The 27,500-nt window shown below is 44.4% G+C and overlaps 1 protein-coding gene across 1 annotated transcript in view; it reads right to left on the bottom strand.

The window, feature by feature from the left end:
• Positions 1-27,500, bottom strand: part of LOC109881724 (netrin receptor DCC-like) — a 351,830-nt gene that overhangs the window by 15,597 nt on the left and 308,733 nt on the right. The window contains 2 exon segments of the mRNA XM_031802667.1: positions 10,467-10,724; positions 21,844-22,011. Of these exon segments, the coding sequence (XP_031658527.1) occupies positions 10,467-10,724; positions 21,844-22,011 (426 nt within the window).

A 27,500-nucleotide genomic window follows, 5' to 3' on the forward strand; every position in this document is an offset into this window, starting at 1 on the left:
ACCAGGCAAGTCAGTTAAGAACAAATGACAGCCTACAGGGGAACAGTGGGTTAACTGCCTTGTTCAGGGGCAGAACGACAGATTTCTACCTTGTCAGCTCAGGTATTCGATCCAGCAACCTTTCGGTTACTGGCCCAACACTCTAACCACTAGGATACCTGCCTCCCCCCTCTAACCACTAGGATACCTGTCGCCTCTACACTCTAACCACTAGGATACCTGCCGCCCCAAAAAGGACTGCAAGCCTTGGGGAGGCAGGCACCTGAAAACACACAAACACTCCGTCACGTTTATGTATCAGTCTGAGGACCATGAGGTTACTGTACAGAAATGGTTACACAACAACTAACCAAGGATCTATATATGCAGGTGGTTTTGTAAAAGGCTTTTGTTCTTAGATATTGAGGCAACGAATTTTGCTGCTGTAAGGATTGTAGGTAGGCAGGCAGGTGAACGAGAGGTAAAATAAGGGATGAGAGAGGGTGGTGGGAGGGAGAGAGGGAGGGAGGCAGGGAGTGGTGGTGTTCTAACAAGTTTGTGTATTGTTAGGCAAGCTAATGAGGAAGAGTAAGGAAGTATGGAGTGAGGAAGGGAGTGATAGAGGGTGGGATGAATGGAAGCAGGGAGCAGAGAGTTTTGCTGCTGCAAGGATTGTGGCTATAAGCAGGCAAGCGAACGAGGGAGGGAGGGAGGGAGGGAGGGGAGAAAGGGATAGAGGAGGGAGTGAGGGGAGAAAGACATGAGGGAGGGAGGGAGGGAGGGAGGGAGGGAGGGAGGGAGGGAGGGAGGGAGGGAGGGAGGGAGGGAGGGAGGGAGGGAGGGAGGGAGGGAGGGAGGGAGGGAGGGAGGGAGGGAGAAAGGGAGGGAGAAAGGGAGGGAGAAAGGGAGGGAGAAAGGGAGGGAGAAAGGGAGGGAGAAAGGGATAGAGGAGGGAGGGAGGGAGGGAGGGAGGGGAGAAAGACATGAGGGAGGGAGGGAGGGAGGGAGGGAGGGAGGGAGGGATAGAGGAGGGAGGGAGGGAGGGAGGGAGGGGAGAAAGACATGAGGGAGGGAGGGGGGGAGGGAGGGAGGGAGGGAGGGAGGGAGGGAGGGAGGGAGGGAGGGAGGGAGGGAGGGAGGGAGGGAGGGAGGGAGGGAGGGAGGGAGCAGTCTGTGCTTGACGGACAGCGCTGACAGCACAGAGCAGCGTGGGGGTTCTGCATCTCTCCGTCTCCAGGATTAATCGCCTGGCCATCTAAATGAGCTACCTGGGCTGGGTATTATCTGCATAATTTAACTCTGTAAATTACAGCAGCACCTGCTAGGCACACTAACAACAGTGGGAGGTTAAGGTAGGTGGGGAAACTCAGGCTCCAGACTCAATAATAGCATCAACCCTCCCCTCGAGAGCCACTGTGAAAGACACAGGCCGGATAGGCATGATGACGTCATAGCGAGAAATGCGGGGAATGAAAATAACACAAAAGAATAGAGAATCACATACCTACAGAGCTCAGTGATGCGGTTAGCTGATTGGTGAAGGAGGAAGGACCATGACTGGACTGGAGAGACATGATTGGCTCACCACTGATAAGTGATTACAGTCCTGCAGTCAATTATAGTCAACCTTAAAAAAATAATAATGTAAAACCACTTTATCGGAAGTTCATCTTAAACACAAAACGACTACTGGCCTGCGAGCTAGTGGTCGCTAATGACCTGTAAACTAGCTTTCACACAGAGTAACATCAAGGTACCCAGTGCGCTCAGTGCACTCCAAACATGATTAGGACTTATTAGCCTAGCCTACTTCAATCAGTCCGACTGTTCCTACAGCCCCTCCTCCACTTCAATCAGTCCGACTGTTCCTACAGCCCCTCCTCCACTTCAATCAGTCCGACTGTTCCTACAGCCCCTCCTCCACTTCAATCAGTCCGACTGTTCCTACAGCCCCTCCTCCACTTCAATCAGTCCGACTGTTCCTACAGCCCCTCCTCCACTTCAATCAGTCCGACTGTTCCTACAGCCCCTCCTCCACTTCAATCAGTCCGACTGTTCCTACAGCCCCTCCTCCACTTCAATCAGTCTGACTGTTCCTACAGCCCCTCCTCCACTTCAATCAGTCCGACTGTTCCTACAGCCCCTCATCCACTTCAATCTGTCCGACTGTTCCTACAGCCCCTCCTCCACTTCAATCAGTCCGACTGTTCCTACAGCCCCTCCTCCACTTCAATCAGTCCGACTGTTCCTACAGCCCCTCCTCCACTTCAATCAGTCCGACTGTTCCTACAGCCCCTCCTCCACTTCAATCAGTCCGACTGTTCCTACAGCCCCTCCTCCACTTCAATCAGTCCGGCTGTTCCCACAGCCCCTCCTCCACTTCAATCAGTCCGACTGTTCCTACAGCCCCTCCTCCACTTCAATCAGTCTGACTGTTCCTACAGCCCCTCCTCCACTTCAATCAGTCCGACTGTTCCTACAGCCCCTCATCCACTTCAATCTGTCCGACTGTTCCTACAGCCCCTCCTCCACTTCAATCAGTCCGACTGTTCCTACAGCCCCTCCTCCACTTCAATCAGTCCGACTGTTCCTACAGCCCCTCCTCCACTTCAATCAGTCTGACTGTTCCTACAGCCCCTCCTCCACTTCAATCAGTCCGACTGTTCCTACAGCCCCTCCTCCACTTCAATCAGTCCGACTGTTCCTACAGCCCCTCCTCCACTTCAATCAGTCCGACTGTTCCTACAGTATTAGGGGCAGCAGGGTAGCCTAGTGGTTAGAGCGTTGGACTAGTAACCGGAAGGTTGCAAGTTCAAACCCCCGAGCTGACAAGGTACAAAATCTATCGTTCCGCCCCTGAACAAGGCAGTTTAACCCACTGTTCCTAGGCCGTCATTGAAAATAATAATTTGTTCTTAACTGACTTGCCTGGTTAAATAAAGGTTAAATTATTTCATCTAAATCCAGGCCACCTAACAGGTAGATTGAATGTATTCCTTACTCATTCCTTCCGAGGCGACCATTGGATCAAAATGTAGACTGTGTTATTGTTATTGACGTTGACTTGGAAACACATTGCAGCTGTTCAGATACGGTTAACGATATATCATTGCTTTTCCACAAAAAACAATTTGCACTCAATGATACTAATGCTGAACCATAGCTAATGTAACACAACCCAAATCTATGGCTGCTGTCTCCCCACATAATACTTTTTAGGCTAATGTGTCACTTGAGTGAACAAGAGAAAACAATAGTATAGTTATGGTGTTAATTCCTGTGATCTCATGGAAGACGTTACATCACCTCCAATGTTGAATGTTCAATCAAAACCTCAATAACGTATTGATGTTAGCAGGTTAACATGTTAGAATCCACAACTCAGTATTCCATTAGCAGAAGTACCAGGCTAACTGTCATGACTCTCCACTCAGTCTTCTAACTGTCACTACTCTCCACTCAGTGTTCTAACTGTCACTACTCTCCACTCAGTGTTCTGACTGTCTCTACTCTCCACTCAGTGTTCTGACTGTTATTACTCTCCACTCAGTGTTCTGACTGTTATTACTCTCCACTCAGTGTTCTGACTGTTATTACTCTCCACTCAGTGTTCTAACTGTCACTACTCTCCACTCAGTGTTCTAACTGTCAATACTCTCCACTCAGTGTTCTAACTGTCACTACTCTCCACTCAGTGTTCTAACTGTCCCTACTCTCCACTCAGTGTTCTAATTGTCTCTACGCTCCACTCAGTGTTCTAACTGTCTCTACTCTCCACTCAGTGTTCTAACTGTCTCTACTCTCCACTCAGTGTTCTAACTGTCTCTACTCTCCACTCAGTGTTCTAACTGTCTCTACTCTCCACTCAGTGTTCTAACTGTCCCTACTCTCCACTCAGTGTTCTAACTGTCTCTACTCTCCACTCAGTGTTCTAACTGTCCCTACTCTCCACTCAGTGTTCTAACTGTCTCTACTCTCCACTCAGTGTTCTAACTGTCTCTACTCTCCACTCAGTGTTCTAACTGTCCCTACTCTCCACTCAGTGTTCTAACTGTCTCTACTCTCCACTCAGTGTTCTAACTGTCACTACTCTCCACTCAGTGTTCTAACTGTCACTACTCTCCACTCAGTGTTCTAACTGTCTCTACTCTCCACTCAGTGTTCTAACTGTCACTACTCTCCACTCAGTGTTCTAACTGTCCCTACTCTCTACTCAGTGTTCTAACTGTCAATACTCTCCACTCAGTGTTCTAACTGTCACTACTCTCCACTCAGTGTTCTAACTGTCCCTACTCTCCACTCAGTGTTCTAACTGTCCCTACTCTCCACTCAGTGTTCTGACTGTTATTACTCTCCACTCAGTGTTCTGACTGTTATTACTCTCCACTCAGTGTTCTGTCACTACTCTCCACTCAGTGTTCTGACGGTCTCTACTCTCCACTCAGTGTTCTGTCACTACTCTCCACTCAGTGTTCTGACTGTCACTACTCTCCACTCAGTGTTCTGTCACTACTCTCCACTCAGTGTTCTAACTGTCCCTACACTCCACTCAGTGTTCTAACTGTCACTACTCTCCACTCAGTGTTCTGACTGTCTCTACTCTCCACTCAGTGTTCTGTCACTACTCTCCACTCAGTGTTCTAACTGTCCCTACACTCCACTCAGTGTTCTAACTGTCACTACTCTCCACTCAGTGTTCTGACTGTCTCTACTCTCCACTCAGTGTTCTAACTGTCCCTACTCTCCACTCAGTGTTCTGTCACTACTCTCCACTCAGTGTTCTGTCACTACTCTCCACTCAGTGTTCTGTCACTACTCTCCACTCAGTGTTCTAACTGTCACTACTCTCCACTCAGTGTTCTAACTGTCCCTACTCTCCACTCAGTGTTCTAACTGTCACTACTCTCCACTCAGTGTTCTGTCCCTACTCTCCACTCAGTGTTCTAACTGTCACTACTCTCCACTCAGTGTTCTAACTGTCACTACTCTCCACTCAGTGTTCTAACTGTCACTACTCTCCACTCAGTGTTCTGTCACTACTCTCCACTCAGTGTTCTGTCACTACTCTCCACTCAGTGTTCTGTCACTACTCTCCACTCAGTGTTCTAACTGTCACTACTCTCCACTCAGTGTTCTAACTGTCACTACTCTCCACTCAGTGTTCTAACTGTCACTACTCTCCACTCACTGTTCTGACTGTCACTACTCTCCACTCAGTATTCTAACTGTCACTACTCTCCACTCAGTGTTCAGACTGTCTCTACTCTCCACTCAGTGTTCTAACTGTTATTACTCTCCACTCAGTGTTCAGACTGTCTCTACTCTCCACTCAGTGTTCTAACTGTCCCTACTCTCCACTCAGTGTTCTGACGGTCTCTACTCTCCACTCAGTGTTCTGACTGTCCCTACTCTCCACTCAGTGTTCTGACTGTCTCTACTCTCCACTCAGTGTTCTAACTGTCCCTACTCTCCACTCAGTATTCTAAATGTCACTACTCTCCACTCAGTGTTCTAACTGTCACTACTCTCCACTCAGTGTTCTAACTGTCACTACTCTCCACTCAGTATTCTAACTGTCACTACTCTCCACTCAGTATTCTAACTGTCACTACTCTCCACTCACTGTTCTGACTGTCACTACTCTCCACTCAGTATTCTAACTGTCACTACTCTCCACTCAGTATTCTAACTGTCACTACTCTCCACTCAGTATTCTAAATGTCACTACTCTCCACTCAGTGTTCTAACTGTCACTACTCTCCACTCAGTATTCTAACTGTCACTACTCTCCACTCAGTATTCTAACTGTCACTACTCTCCTCTCAGTGTTCTAAATGTCACTACTCTCCTCTCAGTATTCTAAATGTCACTACTCTCCACTCAGTATTCTAACTGTCTCTACTCTCCACTCAATCAGTGTTCTAACTGTCCCTACTCTCCACTCAGTGTTCTTACCAAAAGCTTCAAACGGTCCAAAATGTGTAACCTACTGTAAACACAGTACTATAACTATGTATAACCTACTGTAAACACAGTACTATCGCAATGTGTAAGCTACTGTAAACACACCAGTATCACAATGTGTAACCTACTGTAAACACAGTACTATCGCAATGTGTAACCTACTGTAAACACAGTACTATCGCAATGTGTAACCTACTGTAAACACAGTACTATAACTATGTGTAACCTACTGTAAACACAGTACTATCACAATGTGTAACCTACTGTAAGCACTGAAGTGTACTGTATATACCCATGGTCTATTGTCAGCATCAGAACGGCTAAATATCTGGAGGGCTTTTTCCAGTACTGTAAAGCATTTCCGTGGACCAAAGTCATTTAAACCGCTTTGTTTCACAGCACACCACTTTGTGAAATCAATAAATATCAATCTCTACCAATAGCTTGCTCCCTCAAAGACCTGCATGTCTGATGTTTTCCTCTCTGTAGAAGAGAGACTGGGCTCCTGCTGTTGCCTGACTACACCTGAATCAGCCTGGAGCCGTTCGCCAGGGAAGGGAGGTGAAATAGACAGGCTTTTGTAAGGGAAAACGTCCTTCAGGACTGCTTCCCAAATGGCACCCTCTCTATAATATAATGCACTACTTTTATGGGCTAACACAGTAATAGTCTATGGGCTCTGGTCAAAAGTAGTGCACTTTAAAGGGAAAAGAGTTCCATTTGGGACACATTTTAAAGGGAAAAGAGTTCCATTTGGGACACATCCAGTCTACTGGACAATCCCTAACTGATACTACTGCTGGGCTAAACATCCTTTAAAACCACCTCTCCAGTCTGACTGGGAGAATTCCTTCAAAGACGATATTTTATTGATTTCCGCGAGCTAAGAGCCAAGTGAACACAGTGGAAGACGCCGGAGAAACGCTCTCCAGTTCAGTCTTTTACAGAGGCTCAATGGGCTAAAGCTAATGTCCTTCGCCCAGGAGGAAGTTCTCTCACATACAGTTCATCACCTTCATTCTCAGACACGTAATCGAGGTAGATGCTCTTTATCAGAGTGATTTACAGATAGAAGCCTTAGTTGCTTACATATATTTTTGGACTTATACATTAATGATATGTACCCAGTGAATCTTGAAAAATATAAATTATAAATGAATCATGAGCTTAGTTCTATCATCAGAGAGAGGCTATTCCTGCCTGCGTGAGAGGGGAGAGAGAGAGAGAGCGAAAGAAAGAGAGGGAAAGTGAGATAGAGAGAGGGAAAGGCTATTCGTGTGTGTGTGTGTGTATTCCTCCCTTCAGGCAGGGATAGACCATCTTTCTCCCTTGCCTTTCTAATCACATAACTGACGTTTACCTTCGCTACGGGCCAAATCACTTTCGCCCATTTAATAACGGAGATCTAATAAGCTCAAGCATTAACAGACTGGCTTGATGGCTAACACATCATCGATGATAATGAAGATATCTGGTTCTGTAGAGTAGTAGTGGAGCCAGACAATGGAGCTCCTGTATCACAACCTACTTCCTGCTGTAGCACGACCTACTTCCTGCTGTAGCACGATCTACTTCCTGCTGTAGCACGACCTACTTCCTGCTGTAGCACGACCTACTTCCTGCTGTAGCACGACCGACTTCCTGCTGTAGCACGACCGACTTCCTGCTGTAGCACAACCGACTTCCTGCTGTAGCACAACCAACTTCCTGCTGTAGCACGACCTACTTCCTGCTGTAGCACAACATACTTCCTGCTGTAGCACAACATACTTCCTGCTGTAGCACAACCTACTTCCTGCTGTAGCACAACCTACTTCCTGGAGGAGGGGCGGCAGGTAGCCTACTGGTTAGAGCATTGGGCCAGTAACCGAAAGTGTTGCTGGATAGAATCCCTGAGCTGACAAGATAAAAAGATGTCGTCCTGAGCAAGGCAGTTAACCCACTGTTCCCCGGGGCACCGAAGACGTGGGTGTTGATTAAGGCAGCTCCCCCCCCCCCCCCCCGCACCACTCGGATTTAGATGGGTTGGGTTAAATGCAGAAGACACATTTCAGTTGAAGGCATTCGGTTGAACAACTGACAAGGTATCCCCCTTTCCCTGTACAACTGACTAGATATCCCCCTTTCCCTGTACAACTGACTATATATCCCCCTTTCCCTATACAACTGACTAGATATCCCCCTTTCCAATGGACTAGGTATCCCCCTTTCCAACTGACTAGGTATTCCCCTTTCCCTGTACAACTGACTAGATATCCCCCTTTCCAACTGCCTAGATATCCCCGTTTACAACTGACTAGATATCCCCCTTTCCCTTTCCAACTGACTAGATATCCCCCTTTCCCTTTACAACTGACTAGATATCCCCCTTTCCCTTTCCAACTGACTCTTTGGACACTGTGCTATCTAACCTCCAAACAAGCTTCAATGCCATACAACACTCCTTCCGTGGCCTCCAACTGCTCTTAAACGCTAGTAAAACCAAATGCATGCTTTTCAACCGGTCGCTGCCTGCACCTGCATGCCCGACTAGCATCACCACCCTGGATGGTTCCGACCTAGAATATGTGGACGTCTATAAGTACCTAGGTGTCTGGCTAGACTGCAAACTCTCCTTCCAGACTCATATCAAACATCTCCAATCGAAAATCAAATCAAGAGTCGGCTTTCTATTCCGCAACAAAGCCTCCTTCACTCACGCCGCCAAGCTTACCCTAGTAAAACTGACTATCCTACCGATCCTCGACTTCGGCGATGTCATCTACAAAATGGCTTCCAACACTCTACTCACCAAACTGGATGCAGTCTATCACAGTGCCATCCGTTTTGTCACTAAAGCACCTTATACCACCCACCACTGCGACTTGTATGCTCTAGTCGGCTGGCCCTCGCTACATATTCGTCGCCAGACCCACTGGCTCCAGGTCATCTACAAGTCTATGCTAGGTAAAGCTCCGCCTTATCTCAGCTCACTGGTCACGATGGCAACACCCATCCGTAGCACGCGCTCCAGCAGGTGTATCTCACTGATCATCCCTAAAGCCAACACCTCATTTGGCCGCCTTTCGTTCCAGTACTCTGCTGCCTGTGACTGGAACGAATTGCAAAAATCGCTGAAGTTGGAGACTTTTATCTCCCTCACCAACTTCAAACATCAGCTATCTGAGCAGCTAACCGATCGCTGCAGCTGTACATAGTCTATTGGTAAATAGCCCACCCTTCTTCACCTACCTCATCCCCATACTGTTTTTATTTATTTACTTTTCTGCTCTTCTGCACACCAATATCTCTACCTGTACATGACCATCTGATCATTTATCACTCCAGTGTTAATCTGCAAAATTGTAATTATTTGCCTACCTCCTCATGCCTTTTGCACACATTGTATATAGACTCCCCCTTTGTTTTCTACTGTGTTATTGACTTGTTAATTTGTTTACTCCATGTGTAACTCTTTGTTGTATGCTCACACTGCTATGCTTTATCTTGGCCAGGTCGCAGTTGCAAATGAGAACTTGTTCTCAACTAGCCTACCTGGTTAAATAAAGGTGTTCTCAACTAGCCTACCTGGTTAAATAAAGGTGTTCTCAACTAGCCTACCTGGTTAAATAAAGGTGTTCTCAACTAGCCTACCTGGTTAAATAAAGGTGTTCTCAACTAGCCTACCTGGTTAAATAAAGGTGTTCTCAACTAGCCTACCTGGTTAAATAAAGGTGAAATAAAAAATAAAAAAAATCCCCCTTTCCCTTTCCAACTGACTAGATATCCCCCTTTCCCTTTACAACTGACTAGATATCCCCCTTTCCCTCTACAACTGACTAGATATCCCCCTTTCCTTTACAACTGACTAGATATCCCCCTTTCCCTTTACAACTGACTAGATATCCCCCTTTCCCTTTACAACTGACTAGATATCCCCCTTTCCCTCTACAACTGACTAGATATCCCCCTTTCCCTCTACAACTGACTAGATATCCCCTTTCCCTTTACAACTGACTAGATATCCCCCTTTCCCTCTACAACTGACTAGATATCCCCCTTTCCTTTACAACTGACTAGATATCCCCCTTTCCCTTTCCAACTGACTAGATATCCCCCTTTCCCTTTCCAACTGACTAGATATCCCCCTTTCCCTTTCCAACTGACTAGATATCTCCCTTTCCTTTACAACTGACTAGATATCCCCCTTTCCCTTTCCAACTGACTAGATATCCCCCTTTCCCTTTCCAACTGACTAGATATCTCCCTTTCCAACTGACTAGATATCCCCCTTTCCTTTACAACTGACTAGATATCCCCCTTTCCTTTACAACTGACTAGATATCCCCCTTTCTGTAATGTGTAAATATGAGACAATTAGATAAAAAAGGTCCATTGTTCAGAAATCAGCCTTAATCTGCCTTAAAACATCTGTTTTATATTCTTGGTTATATTGGCCATAGATGTGCATATGAAGGTCCACATGTCACGTTATTGTATCACCCAGCACTAGCGTCAAACCCAGTCCCTTACATTGGACTCACTTGAATGTGGCATCATGGGTGTGTAGACCTTGGGGTCGATGGTGCCCATGGGTGGAGGCAGAAGGGGGTTGGCAAAGCTTCGTAGGGGGTGCGTGGGCCTGACGCAGGCGGTGGGGATGGTACGGGTCGAGATACCTCCGACCTCCTCTGTGCCAGGGAGAGAAAGGTCCCCTTTACCTCCTACACCTGGCTTACTGCTACTGCTGCTGATCAAGGTCTGCTGTACCCCCAGCGTGGAGCTGCCCTCTGTCGATATCGCTGCACAGAGAGAGACAGAGAAACAGATTAGTTTGTTCCACCTGTTAATAAGTTAGCTAGTTAGTTAATAAGTTAACTAGTTAGTTATTTGGTTAGCTAGTTAATTAGTTATTAGTTAGTTATTTCGTTATTTCGTTATTTAGATATTTTGTTATTTTGTTATTTAGTTAATTAGTTATAGGTTAGCTAGTTAGATCCACCTGTTAGTTAATAGGTTAGCTAGTTAGATCCACCTGTTAGTTAATAGGTTAGCTAGTTAGTTAATAAGTTAGCTAGTTAGTTAATAAGTTAGCTAGTTAGTTAATTAGTTAGCTAGTTAGATAATTAGTTAGTTAATTAGTTAGTTCCACCTGTTAGTTAATTAGTTAGCTAGTTATTATATTATAGTTGTCTATGATCTATATCTTGTAGCTATATAAACTAAACAAAAAAATATCAAAATAGAAGTAAACTTGTCTGTGTGTACTCTCTAGTATCTGGACAGTAACCTCATGCTGAGACCCAGGGAGCCGTACTCCTAGTAAACTCATGTTGAGAGACCTAGGGGGCCCTACTCCTAGTAACCTCATGTTGAGAGACCTAGGGGGCCCTACTCCTAGTAACCTCATGCTGAGAGACCTAGGGAACCCTACTCCTAGTAAACTCATGTTGAGAGACCTAGTGGGCCCTACTCCTAGTAACCTCATGCTGAGAGACCTAGGGAACCCTACTCCTAGTAAACTCATGTTGAGAGACCTAGGGGGCCCTACTCCTAGTAACCTCATGTTGAGAGACCTAGGGGGCCCTACTCCTAGTAACCTCATGTTGAGAGACCTAGGGGGCCCTACTCCTAGTAACCTCATGCTGAGAGACCTAGGGAACCCTACTCCTAGTAACCTCATGTTGAGAGACCTAGGGGGCCCTACTCCTAGTAATCTCATGCTGAGAGACCCAGGGAGCCCTACTCCTAGTAACCTCATGTTGAGACCCAGGGAGCCCTACTCCTAGTAACCTCATGTTGAGAGACCTAGGGGGCCCTACTCCTAGTAACCTCATGTTGAGAGACCCAGTGAGCCCTACTCCTAGTAACCTCATGCTGAGAGATCCAGTGAGCCCTACTCCTAGTAACCTCATGCTGAGAGACCCAGTGAGCCCTACTCCTAGTAACCTCATGCTGAGAGATCCAGTGAGCCCTACTCCTAGTAACCTCATGCTGAGAGACCCAGGGAGCCCTACTCCTAGTAACCTCATGTTGAGAGACCTAGGGGGCCCTACTCCTAGTAACCTCATGTTGAGAGACCCAGGGAGCCCTACTCCTAGTAACCTCATGCTGAGACCCAGGGAGCCCTACTCCTAGTAACCTCATGTTGAGAGACCTAGGGGGCCCTACTCCTAGTAACCTCATGCTGAGAGACCTAGGGGGCCCTACTCCTACTAACCTCATGCTGAGAGACCCAGGGAGCCCTACACCTAGTAACCTCATGTTGAGAGACCTAGGGGGCCCTACTCCTAGTAACCTCATGTTGAGAGACCTAGGGAGCCCTACTCCTAGTAATGTTGAGACCCCGGGGGCCCTACTCCTAGTAACCTCATGCTGAGAGACCTAGGGAGCCCTACTCCTAGTAACCTCATGCTGAGAGACCTAGGGGGACCTAGGGGGCCCTACTCCTAGTAACCTCATGCTGAGAGACCCCGGGGGCCCTACTCCTAGTAACCTCATGCTGAGAGACCTAGGGGGCCCTAGGGGGCCCTACTCCTAGTAACCTCATGTTGAGAGACCTAGGGGGCCCTACTCCTAGTAACCTCATGCTGAGAGACCCAGGGAGCCCTACTCCTAGTAACCTCATGCTGAGAGACCTAGGGGGCCCTACTCCTAGTAACCTCATGTTGAGAGACCCAGGGAGCCCTACTCCTAGTAACCTCATGCTGAGAGACCTAGGGGGCCCTAGGGGGCCCTACTCCTAGTAACCTCATGCTGAGAGACCTAGGGGGCCCTAGGGGGCCCTACTCCTAGTAACCTAACCTAATATGTATCTCTTATCTTAGCCGTCTTTCAACACTCTGATGCCGTACATGAAATATACTTCAACATGTAACATAAAAGGATGAAAGCTGAAATCACATTCCCGTGCATTAGGGATGAGAGTTCGATATACACCCTGTCTAGCATGTCTGGATACACATGTTATAAACATGCCATAAGAGCCAATCATGTGTTTGCTGTATAAATGAGAATATATTATGTTTACATGACTAGTAGAGAATGATAACTAGCTCGAGTGGGGGGTTTACAAAACACTAATCTACGCTGTTTGGATTTCTTTATTAGCATTCAAAAGTCATAGTTCTAATCTGTATTGTTGTCTAAGAAAATATAAACAATACAGATAGACAGGTGATAGACAACAATACAGATAAACAGGTGATAGACAACAATACAGATAGACTACAATACAGATAGACAACAATACAGATAAACAGGTGATAGACAACAATACAGATAGACAACAATACAGATAGACAACAATACAGATAAACAGGTGATAGACAACAATACAGATAGACAACAATACAGATAGACAACCATACAGATAGACAACAATACAGATAAACTGGTGATAGACAACAATACAGATAAACAGGTGATAGACTACAATACAGATAAACAGGTGATAGACAACCATACAGATAAACACAGGTGATAGACAACAATACAGATAGACAACAATACAGATAAACAGGTGATAGACAACCATACAGATAAACACAGGTGATAGACAACAATACAGATAGACAACAATACAGATAAACAGGTGATAGACAACAATACAGATAAACAGGTGATAGACAACAATACAGATAGACAGGTGATAGACAACAATACAGATAAACAGGTGATAGACAACAATACAGATAGACAGGTGATAGACAACAATACAGATAGACAGGTGATAGACAACAATACAGATAGACAGGTGATAGACTACAATACAGATAGACAGGTGATAGACAACAATACAGATAGACAGGTGATAGACAACAATACAGATAGACTACAATACAGATAGACAACAATACAGATAAACAGGTGATAGACAACAATACAGATAGACAACAATACAGATAGACAACAATACAGATAAACAGGTGATAGACAACAATACAGATAGACAACAATACAGATAGACAACAATACAGATAAACAGGTGATAGACAACAATACAGATAAACAGGTGATAGACTACAATACAGATAAACAGGTGATAGACTACAATACAGATAAACAGGTGATAGGCAACAATACAGATAGACAACAATACAGATAAACAGGTGATAGACAACCATACAGATAAACACAGGTGATAGACAACAATACAGCTAGACAACAATACAGATAAACAGGTGATAGACAACAATACAGATAAACAGGTGATAGACAACAATACAGATAGACAGGTGATAGACAACAATACAGATAAACAGGTGATAGACAACAATACAGATAAACACAGGTCATAGACAACAATACAGATAAACAGGTGATAGACAACAATACAGATAGACAACACTACAGATAAACAGGTGATAGACAACCATACAGATAAACACAGGTTATAGACAACAATACAGATAGACAACAATACAGATAAACAGGTGATAGACAACAATACAGATAAACAGGTGATAGACAACAATACAGATAAACAGGTGATAGACAACAATACAGATAAACACAGGTGATAGACAACAATACAGATAAACAGGTGATAGACAACAATACAGATAAACACAGGTGATAGACAACAATACAGATAGACAACAATACAGATAAACAGGTGATAGACTACAATACAGATAGACAACAATACAGATAAACAGGTGATAGACAACAATACAGATAGACAACAATACAGATAAACAGGTGATAGACTACAATACAGATAGACAGGTGATAGACAACAATACAGATAAACAGGTGATAGACAACAATACAGATAAACAGGTGATAGACAACAATACAGATAGACAACAATACAGATAAACAGGTGATAGACAACAATACAGATAAACAGGTGATAGACAACAATACAGATAGACAGGTGATAGACAACAATACAGATAAACAGGTGATAGACAACAATACAGATAAACAGGTGATAGACTACAATACAGATAAACAGGTGATAGACAACAATACAGATAGACAACAATACAGATAAACAGGTGATAGACAACAATACAGATAAACAGGTGATATACAACAATACAGATAGACAACAATACAGATAAACAGGTGATAGACAACAATACAGATAAACAGGTGATAGACAACAATACAGATAGGACAGGGTGATAGACAACAATACAGATAAACAGGTGATAGACAACAATACAGATAGACAACAATACAGATAAACAGGTGATAGACAACCATACAGATAAACACAGGTGATAGACAACAATACAGATAGACAACAATACAGATAAACTGGTGATAGACAACAATACAGATAAACAGGTGATAGACAACAATACAGATAAACTGGTGATAGACTACAATACAGATAACAGGTGATAGACAACAATACAGATAAACAGGTGATAGACAACAATACAGATAAACAGGTGATAGACAACAATACAGATAAACAGGTGATAGACAACAATACAGATAAACAGGTGATAGACAACAATACAGATAGACAACAATACAGATAAACAGGTGATAGACAAACAATACAGATAAACAGTGATAGACAACAATACAGATAGAAACAATACAGATAAACAGGTGAAGACACAATACAGATAAACAGGTGATAGACAACAATACAGATAAACAGGTGATAGATAAACAGGTGATAGACAACAAATACAGATAAACACAGGTGATAGACAACAATACAGATAGACAACAATACAGATAAACAGGTGATAGACAACAATACAGATAAACACAGGTGATAGACAACAATACAGATAAACAGGTGATAGACAACAATACAGATAGACAACAATACAGATAAACAGGTGATAGACAACAATACAGATAAACAGGTGATAGACAACAATACAGATAAACAGGTGATAGACAACAATACAGATAGACAACAATACAGATAAACAGGTGATAGACAACAATACAGATAAACAGGTGATAGACAACAATACAGATAAACAGGTGATAGACAACAATACAGATAAACAGGTGATAGACTACAATACAGATAAACAGGTGATAGACTACAATACAGATAAACAGGTGCATATAAATACATAGGTAACAGATAACAAAACCTACCAATTCTAATATATTCATTAATTGATCAGTAATGTGTGTGTGTGTGGGGGGGGTCTTGTAATGTCTTGTTGGCATGACGCTAATGTCTTGTTGGCATGGCACTAATGTCTTGTTGGCATGACACTAATGTCTTGTTGGCATGACACTAATGTCTTGTTGGCATGGCACTAATGTCTTGTTGGCATGGCACTAATGTCTAGTTGGCATGGCACTAATGTCTTGTTGGCATGGCACTAATGTCTTGTTGGCATGACACTAATGTCTTGTTGGCATGGCACTAATGTCTTGTTGGCATGGCACTAATGTCTAGTTGGCATGGCACTAATGTCTTGTTGGCATGGCACTAATGTCTTGTTGGCATGACACTAATGTCTTGTTGGCATGGCACTAATGTCTTGTTGGAATGACACTAATGTCTTGTTGGCATGGCACTAATGTCTTGTTGGCATGATGATAATGTCTGGTTGGCATGACACTAATGTCTGGTTGGCATGACACTAATGTCTGGTTGGCATGACGCTAATGTCTGGTTGACATTGGCAGCTTAAGATCGGTAGCCGAGCCATTCTATCTCTACTGTGCTATAGAGCTAGGGGTCCATTCTATCTTTACTCTGCTATAGAGCTAGGGGTCCATTCTATCTCTACTCTGCTATAGAGCTAGGGGTCCATTCTATCTCTACTCTGCTATAGAGCTAGGGGTCCATCCTATCTTTACTGTGCTATAGAGCTAGGGGTCCATTCTATCTTTACTCTGCTATAGAGCTAGGGGTCCATTCTATCTTTACTGTGCTATAGAGCTAGGGGTCCATTCTATCTCTACTGTGCTATAGAGCTAGGGGTCCATTCTATCTCTACTCTGCTATAGAGCTAGGGGTCCATTCTATCTTTACTCTGCTATAGAGCTAGGGGTCCATTCTATCTCTACTGTGCTATAGAGCTAGGGGTCCATTCGTTCTCTACTGTGCTATAGAGCTAGGGGTCCATTCTATTTCTACTCTGCTATAGAGCTAGGGGTCCATCCTATCTTTACTCTGCTATAGAGCTAGAGGTCCATTCTATCTTTACTGTGCTATAGAGCTAGGGGTCCATTCTATCTCTACTCTGCTATAGAGCTAGAGGTCCATTCTATCTTTACTCTGCTATAGAGCTAGGGGTCCATTCTATCTTTACTCTGCTATAGAGCTAGGGGTCCATTCTATCTCTACTCTGCTATAGAACTAGGGGTCCATTATATCTCTACTCTGCTATAGAACTAGGGGTCCATTCTATCTCTACTGTGCTATAGAACTAGGGGTCCATTCTATCTTTACTCTGCTATAGAGCTAGGGGTCCATTCTATCTCTACTGTGCTATAGAGCTAGGGGTCCATTCTATCTCTACTCTGCTATAGAGCTAGGGGTCCATTATATCTCTACTCTGCTATAGAACTAGGGGTGCATTCTATCTCTACTGTGCTATAGAACTAGGGGTCCATTCTATCTCTACTCTGCTATAGAACTAGGGGTGCATTCTATCTCTACTCTGCTATAGAACTAGGGGTCCATTCTATCTCTACTGTGCTATAGAGCTAGGGGTCCATTCTATCTCTACTGTGCTATAGAGCTAGGGGTCCATTCTATCTCTACTCTGCTATAGAGCTAGGGGTCCATTATATCTCTACTCTGCTATAGAACTAGGGGTCCATTCTATCTCTACTGTGCTATAGAACTAGGGGTCCATTCTATCTCTACTCTGCTATAGAGCTAGGGGTCCATTCTATCTCTACTCTGCTATAGAGCTAGGGGTCCATTATATCTCTACTCTGCTATAGAACTAGGGGTGCATTCTATCTCTACTGTGCTATAGAACTAGGGGTCCATATGAAACTAGATCTAAAGTACTTGTTGGTAAAAACGTCAAGCGTCTTGGCCAGGGGCCATTTAACACTGGTCTTTTTATTTAACCAGTAAAGTTGAGTTGAGTTTAGTTGAGTTTAGAAACTTATTTTACTGTCTTGACATCTATGCTCTCTCCTCTCCTCTCCTCCTCTCCTCTCCCTCTCCTCTCCTCTCCTCTCCTCTCCTCTCCTCTCCTCTCCTCTCCTCTCCTCTCCTCTCCTCTCCCCATCCAGCCAAAGTGATTTCCCCGACACTGAAACAAACCTAATTCCTCTCCTCTCCTCTCCTCTCCTCTCCTCTCCTCTCCTCTCCCCATCCAGCCAAAGTGATTTCCCCGACACTGAAACAAACCTAATTCCTCTCCTCTCCTCTCCTCTCCTCTCCTCTCCTCTCCTCTCCCCATCCAGCCAAAGTGATTTCCCCGACACTGAAACAAACCTAATTCCCCCGTTTTGGCCCAGCCTGAAGTATGCCCCTCGTCTTAAATTACAAATATATATATATATTTTAACCTTTATTTAACCTTTATTTAACCTTTATTTAACCAGGCAAGTCAGTTAAGAACAAATTCTTATTTTCAATGACGGTCTAGGAACAGTGGGTTAACTGCCTGTTCAGGGGCAGAACGACAGATTTGTACCTTGTCAGCTCGGGGGATTGAACTCGCAACCTTCCGGTTACTAGTCCAACGCTCTAACCACTCGGCCACTTGGGCTTGTGTCCTGAATGGTACCTTATTCTTTAATTCATAGGCTGCACCTCCGTCACTCGGTTGAGTCATCCCAATGTTCTCAAGCAGTCATCCACCCGCAGGGCCACAGTCATTCTGGACGGAGGCTAACAACTGTTTTAGTCTAAATTACACTATAGTGTCCTTGGAAGCATGATGAGATTGACAAAGTTGGCAAATATTTAGTAGGAAGCAACTTTGTCATCATCATGATCATGTCATCAAATTCTTACTTTAGACAGATGGTAATGTTGTCATCAGCAGCAAAGTTCGTCAAAAGAATAGCTAGCAATGCTAAAGTTCGTCAAAAGAATAGCTAGCAATGCTAACGTTCGTCAAAAGAATAGCTGGCAATGCTAAAGTTCGTCAAAAGAATAGCTAGCAATGCTAACGTTCGTCAAAAGAATAGCTAGCAATGCTAACGTTTGCTAGCTAAATTCTGGTGGTCTCGCCTCAATCTTAGCTAACGTTAAACTGCACCTGAAGTCAATCTGGAGACGTCAAAATGATGACAGAAGGTTTTATCAGTGCTCAATACCAATCCTCAGTCAGTCCCAAAGCTTAACGTTCAAGAAACCAAAATATGACCAAAATGGGCAAATAGTGAACTGCATTTTAAACCGGGCCCATAGGGTTATATAGGGTGTAAATAGCTAATACATCTTATCCTCAGTGTAATTTACTTGCCTGGAAAAGGATGGCCTTAATGGCCCTAACACATAAGAGCAAGCATGGGAGTGAGACAGAAAAAGACAGTGCTAATGAGAAGTAAATGTCTGATAGAGAAATTGAGACCAGAGGCAAGAAGAGAGAAAGAAAGAGAAAGGGCGAGGAGGAGGGATTGGATTGACAGGGAGGGGAGGGAGGGAGGGAGGGAGGGAGGGAGGGAGGGAGGGAGGGGAGGGAGGGAGGGAGGGAGGGAGGGGGGAGGGAGGGAGATTAAGAGGTGGCAGACGTCCTTTTGGGACAAGTAAGAGAGAGAGAGATGAGAGATGAGGAGAAGGAGAGAGAGAGATGAGAGAGAGAGAGAGAGGGAGAGAGAGAGAAGAGAGAGGAGAGAGAGAGAGGAGAGTGAAGAGAGAGAGAAGATAGAGGCGAGAGAGCGAGAGAGAGAGCGAGGGAGAGATAGATAGAAATAAACAGTATAGCAGAAGGCCGCCGTAGGCAGACATGGCTCTCTAGAGAAGACAGGCTATTGGCCTCACTGCCCACAAAATTAGGTGGAAACTGATCTGCACCTTCTCTAACCTCCTGCCCAATGTATGACCGTATGGAGACACATTGTAATGTTTACTGTTAATTTTTATTGTTTATTTCACTTTGTATATTATCTACCTCACTTGCTTTGGCAATGTAAACACATGTTTCCCATGCCCAATAAAGCCCTTGAATTGAATTGAGATAGATAAAAGAAAGATAAAGACTATAACAGAGAGAGAGAGATAGATATATGTATATTATCTACCTCACTTGCATTTGGCAATGTTAACACATGTTTCCCATGCCAATAAGCCCCTTGAATTGATTGAGAGAGAGAGATAAACAGTATAACAAGATAGAGAAGAAGAGATAAACAGTATAACAGAAAGAGAGAGAGATATAGATAAACTGTACAACAGAGATAGAGAAGAGAGATAAACAGTATAACAGAGAGATATAGATAAACAGTATAACAGAGAGGAGAGAGAGATAAACAGTATAACAGAGAGAGAGAGGAGAAGGATAAACAGTATAACAGAGAGAGAGATAAACAGTATAACAGAGAGAGAGAGATAAACAGTATAACAGAGAGAGAGATAGAGAAGAGAGATAAACAGTATAACAGAGAGAGAGAGATAAACAGTATAACAGAGAGAGAGAGATAAACAGTATAACAGAGAGAGAGAGATAAACAGTATAACAGAGAGAGAGAGATAAACAGTATAACAGAGAGAGAGACTAGAGAAGAGAGATAAACAGTACAACAGAGGAGATATAGATTAAACAGTATAATCAGAGAGAGAGAGATAAAACAGTATAACAGAGAGAGAGATAGAGAAGAGAGGATTGATAGTTAAACATTATACACAGAAAGAGAGAGAGATTTTATTGAATTGATTGAATTGATAGATAAACAGTACACAGAGAGAGAGAGATAGATAAAACAAGTATCAACGGCGAGAGAGAGAGAAGAGAGATAAACAGTATAACCAGAGAGGAGAGAGAGATAAACAGTATAACAAACGAGAAACAGGAGAGAGAGAGAGAGATGATAAACAGTATATAACAGAGAGAGAGAGGAGAGATAAACAGTATAACAGAGAGGAGGAGAGATAAACAGTACTAACGATGAGAGAGAGAGAGGGAGATAACAGTATAACAGAGGAGAGAGAGAGAGAGAGAGAGATAAACAGTATAACAGAGAGCGAGAGAGAGAGAGAGAGATAACAGTATATAACAGAGAGAGAGAGAGAGAGAGATAAAAACAGTATAAACCAGAGAAGCAGAGAGAGAGAGATAAACAGTATAACAGAGAGAGAGAGAGAGAGAGATAAACAGTATAACACAAGAGAGAGAGAGAGAGAGAGGAGATAAACAGTATAAACAGAGAGAGAGAGAGAGAGAGAGAGGATAAACAGTAATAACAGAGAGAGAGAGAGAGAGAGATAAACAGTATAACAGAGAGAGAGAGAGATAAACAGTATAACAGAGAGAGAGAGAGAGAGAGATAAACAGCTATAACAGAGAGAGAGAGAGAGAGAGATAAACAGTATAACAGAGGAGAGAGAGAGAGAGAGATAAACAGTATAACAGAGAGAGAGAGAGAGAGATATAAACAGTATAACAGAGAAGGAGAGAGATAAACAGTATAACAGAGAGAGAGAAGAGAGATAAACAGTATAACAGAGAGAGAGATAGAGAAGAGAGATTGATAGATAACAGTACAACAGAGAGAGATAGAGAAGAGAGAGATAGTGAAGAGAGAGATAGAGAAGAGAGAGATAGTGAAGAGAGAGATAGAGAAGAGAGAGATAGAGAAGAGAGATAAACAGTATAACAGAGAGAGATTGATAGATAAACCAGTACAACAGAGAGATAGAGAAGAAAGAGATAGTGAAGAGAGAGATAGAGAAGAGAGAGATAGTGAAGAGAGAGATAGAGAAGAGAGAGATAGAGAAGAGAGAGATAGAGAAGAGATAGAGAAGAGAGATTGACATACAGAATGACTGTAAACGGTACTATATTCCACCTGCTGTGTAGCTGCGGTCCACGGTGAGGCTGGGGAAGGGCATCGGTCTCAGGGTGAACTTGGGGTGAGTGGTCAAAGTACCATGGCTGTACCCGCAGGTGGGCGAGGACAGAATGCCAGGGTACTGGCTACCCTCCAGGGTTGGCACTGGGATGGCACTGACAACAGCTGGGTAGAGGGGAGGAGAGACAGGAAACATAATGACATCTCTCTCTCTCACTCTTAAACAACAGGGTTACACCCGGTTCGTCCCATTTTGGGACACAAATATAAACAGGTAAACAACAGCCACCGTTTAGACTAAAACAGGAAAACATTCTAGGTCATCTAGCCCCTAGTAAAACTGTTTAATCCAAAGTAATTTACAGTACAGTTTATAGGATCAATTAGCGACATTATAGGATCAATTAGCGACATTATAGGATCAATTAGCGACATTATATTATAATTAGCGACATTATAGGATCAATTAGCGACAAAAGTAGTGTTGTGTACTCTGAATGGCCAACTGACTTCCTATAAACACTTCATAACAGAATTAGGGGAGGTTCTTATTGAAGAGAGAAACTAAACACAACCCTACAGGAACATCTGAAGACAGTAAGAGAGATACTAAACACAACCCTACAGGAACATCTGAAAACAGTAAGAGATATACTAAACACAACCCACAGGAACATCTGAAGACAGTAAGAGAGATACTAAACACAACCCTACAGGAACATCTGAAGACAGTAAGAGAGAGACTAAACACAACCCTACAGGAACATCTGAAGACAGTAAGAGAGAGACTAAACACAACCCACAGGAACATCTGAAGACAGTAAGAGAGAAACTAAACACAACCCTACAGGAACATCTGAAAACAGTAAGAGAGAGACTAAACACAACCCTACAGGAACATCTGAAGACATTAAGAGAGATACTAAACACAACCCTACAGGAACATCTGAAGACAGTAAGAGAGAGACTAAACACATCCCTACAGGAACATCTGAAGACAGTAAGAGAGAGACTAAACACAACCCACAGGAACATCTGAAGACAGTAAGAGAGAGACTAAACACAACCCTACAGGAACATCTGAAAGACAGTAAGAGATATACTAAACACAACCCTACAGGAACATCTGAAGACAGTAAGAGAGATACTAAACACATCCCTACAGGAACATCTGAAGACAGTAAGAGAGATACCCCCAACATGGAGTTAGGCAGGCAGACAGGCAGGCCAGACAGGACAGACAGACAGACACAGAAAGACAGACAGACAGACAGACAGACAGACAGACAGACAGACAGACAGACAGACAGACAGACAGACAGACAGACAGACAGACAGACAGACAAAGACAGACAGACAGACAAAGACAGACAGACAGACAGACAGACAGACAGACAGACAGACAGACAGACAGACAGACAGACACAGAAGACAGGCAGACAGACAGACAGACAGACAGACAGACAGACAGACAGACAGACAGACAGATGAAAAATACTGGAGAACTAGTGACTGAGCCTTGACCTTGAAAAGAGCCCTGAGGGCTTCAAGAAGAGGGAAGAGAGGAGGGAGAGAGGAGGGAGGAGGGAGAGAGGAGGGAGAGAGGAGGGAGGAGGGAGAGAGGAGGGAGAGAGGAGGGAGAGAGGAGGGAGAGTGGAATGGAGGAGGGGTGCTTTGCTGTTAAAACGCCCAGGGTACTCCACACAGAGAGAGATCGCTATCTCTTAAAACTGTCTCCGACCTGGAGGGGAGAAATAATTGTCTGGTGTGTTTTGTGTGTGTGTATGTGTGTGTGTGTGTGTGTGTGTGTGTGTGTGTGTGTGTGTGTGTGTGTGTGTGTGTGTGTGTGTGTGTGTGTGTGTGTGTGTGTGTGTGTGTGTGTGTGTGTGTGTGTGTGTGTGTGTGTGTGTGTGCGCGTGTGTGTGTGTGTGTGTGTGTGAGAGAGAGATCTTTCTCCCATCTATCACTTCTAGAGTCTATCACAATAGGATCCATCTGTACCTCGCAGCATCCGGAGCAACTTTCATTATGCTGTCAATGTGACTTCCATTACACAGGAGTTCACTGTACTGTAGTCCTGACTACCTGAGACTACTCTCACTGTACTGTAGTCCTGACTACTGAGACTACTCTCACTGTACTGTAGTCCTGACTACTGAGACTACTGAGACTACTCTCACTGTACTATAGTCCTGACTACTGAGACTACTCTCACTGTACTGTAGTCCTGACTACTGAGACTACTGAGACTACTCTCACTGTACTGTAGTCCTACTACTGAGACTACTCTCACTGTACTGTAGTCCTGACTACTGAGACTACTGAGACTACTCTCACTGTACTATAGTCCTGACTACTGAGACTACTCTCACTGTACTGTAGTCCTGACTACTGAGACTACTCTCACTATACTGTAGTTCTGACTACTGAGACTACTCTCACTGTACTGTAGTCCTGACTACTGAGACTACTGAGACTACTCTCACTGTACTGTAGTCCTGACTACTGAGACTACTCTCACTGTACTGTAGTCCCCCTTACTACTGAGCTACTGAGACTACTCTCACTGTACTATAGTCCTGACTACTGAGCTACTCTCACTGTACTGTAGTCCTGACTCTGAGACTACTCTCACTGTACTATAGTCCTGACTACTGAGGACTACTCTCACTGTACTGTAGTCCTGACTACTGAGACTACTGAGACTATACTCTCACTGTACTGTAGTCCTGAACTACTGAGACTACTCTCACTATACGTAGTCCTGACTACTGAGACTACTCTCACTATACTGTAGTTCTGACTACTGAGACTACTCTCTCTACTACTGTAGTACTGACTACAGAGACTACTGAGATGATGGATGGGAATATGAGGTAGATGGAGTAGATTGGGGTAGATAAGATGAGGTAGATGGGGGTAGATGAGNGGTACTCCACACAGAGAGAGATCGCTATCTCTTAAACTGTCTCCGACCTGGGGGGAGAAATAATTGTCTGGTGTGTTGGTGTGTGTATGTGTGTGTTGTGTTGGTGTGTGTGTTGTGTGTGTGTGTGTGTGTGGTGTTGGTTGTGTGTGTGTGTTGTGTGTGGTTGTGTGTGTGTGGTGTGTGTGTGGTGGTGTGTGTGTGTGTGTGTGGTGCGCGGTGTGTGTGTTGTGTGTGTGTGTGTGAGAGAGGAGATCTTTCTCCCATCTATCATTCTAGAGTCTATCACAATAGGATCATCTGTACTCGCAGCATCGGGAGCAACTTTCATTATGCTGTCAATGTGACTTCCATTACACAGGAGTTCACTGTACTGTAGTCCTGACTACTGAGACTACTCTCACTGTACTGTAGTCTGACTACTGAGACTACTCTCACTGTACTGTAGTCCTGACTACTGAGACTACTGAGACTACTCTCACTGTACTATAGTCCTGACTCTGAGACTACTCTCACTGTACTGTAGTCCTGACTACTGAGACTACTGAGACTACTCTCACTGTACTGTAGTCCTGACTACTGAGACTACTCTCACTGTACTGTAGTCCTGACTACTGAGACTACTGAGACTACTCTCACTGTACTATAGTCCTGACTACTGAGACTACTCTCACTGTACTGTAGTCCTGACTACTGAGACTACTCTCACTATACTGTAGTTCTGACTACTGAGACTACTCTCACTGTACTGTAGTCCTGACTACTGAGACTACTGAGACTACTCTCACTGTACTGTAGTCCTGACTACTGAGACTACTCTCACTGTACTGTAGCTGACTACTGAGACTACTGAGACTACTCTCACTGTACTATAGTCCTGACTACTGAGACTACTCTCACTGTACTGTAGTCCTGACTACTGAGACTACTCTCACTGTACTATAGTCCTGACTACTGAGACTACTCTCACTGTACTGTAGTCCTGACTACTGAGACTACTGAGACTACTCTCACTGTACTGTAGTCCTGACTACTGAGACTACTCTCACTATACTGTAGTCCTGACTACTGAGACTACTCTCACTATACTGTAGTTCTGACTACTGAGACTACTCTCACTATACTGTAGTACTGACTACAGAGACTACTGAGATGGGATGGAATATGAGGTAGATGGAGGTAGAAGTAGATGGGTAGATGGGGGTAGATGAGGTAGATGGGGGTTAGATGAGAAAGATGGGGGTAGATGAGGTAGATGGAGTAGATGAGGTGGATGAGGGTAGATAAGGTAGATGAGGAAGAGGATGGGATAGATGAGGAAGATGGGGTAGATGAGGTAGATGGAGTAGATGAGGTATTGGAGTAGATGAGGTACATGGATAGATGAGGTAGATGAGGTTAGATGGAGTAGATGAGGAGGTAGATGGTAGATGAGGTTAGAGTAGATAGGAAGATGGGGTAGATGAGGAAGATAGGGTAGATGAGGAAGATGGGGTAGAGGAGGTAGATGGGGGTAGATGAGGAAGATGGGGGTAGATGGGGTAGATGAGGAAGATGGGGTGGATGAGGAAGATGGGGGTAGATTGGGTAGATGAGGTAGATGAGGAAGAGGGGGTAGATGAGTAGATGGGATAGATGAGGTAGATGGGGTAGATGGGGCAGGTGAGGTAGATGAGGAAGAGGGGTCGATGAGGAAGATGGGGGTCGATGAGGCAGATGGGGGGTAGATGAGGCAGATGGAGTTGATGATGTAGATGGAGTAGATGAGTAGATGGGTTAGATGGGGGCAGGTGAGGTAGATGAGAAGATTGGGAAATATGAGGGAAGATGAGGAAGACGGGTGGGAGATGAGGTAGATGGAGTAGATTGGGTAGATTGGATGAGGGGTAGTAGATGAGGTAGATGTGGGTAGTAGGGTGTAGATGAGCTAGATGGAGGTCAATGGGGGTAGATGGGGGTAGTGAGGGTAGATGGGTAGGTGAGGTAGATGGGGTAGGTGAGGTAGATGGTGGTATGAGAGATAGATGAGGTAGATGGGGGTAGACGAGGTAGATGAGGTAGAGGGATAGATGAGGAGATGAGGAGGTAGATGAGGTAGATGGGGTAGATGATGAGGTAGGTGGGGTAGATGAGGTAGACGGGGGTAGATGATGGGTAGATGGGGTAGATGGGGCAGATGAGGTAGAGGGGGGTCAATGGGGTAGATGGGGTAAATGAGGTATAGAGGGGTAGATGAGGTATGAGGGGTCAATGGGTAGCTGGGGGTAGAGATGAGGTAGATGGGGTAGATGATGTAGATGGGGTAGATGAGGTAGATGAGGTAGATGGGGTGAGTAGATGAGTAGATGGGGTCAAGGGGGGTAGATGATGAGGTAGATGGGGTAGGTGAGGTAGATGGGGTAGGTGAGGTAGATGGGGTAGGTGAGGTAGATGAGGTAGATGGGGGTAGGTGAGGTAGATGAGGTAGATGATGGTAGGGTAGGTGAGGTAGATGAGGTAGATGGGGGTAGATGAGTAGATGGGGTAGATGGGGGTAGGTGAGGTAGATGAGGTAGATGGGGGTAGGTGAGGTAGATGGGGTGGATGGGGGTAGGTGAGGTAGATGGGGGTAGATGAGGTAGATGGGGGTAGATGAGGTAGATGAGGTAGATGAGGTAGATGGGGGGTAGATGAGGTAGATGGGTAGATGAGGTAGAGGTAGATGGGGGTAGATGAGGTAGATGAGGGT

The sequence above is a fragment of the Oncorhynchus kisutch genome, linkage group LG23 (assembly GCF_002021735.2).
Source record: "Oncorhynchus kisutch isolate 150728-3 linkage group LG23, Okis_V2, whole genome shotgun sequence".
In the NCBI taxonomy this organism is placed as follows: domain Eukaryota; kingdom Metazoa; phylum Chordata; class Actinopteri; order Salmoniformes; family Salmonidae; genus Oncorhynchus; species Oncorhynchus kisutch.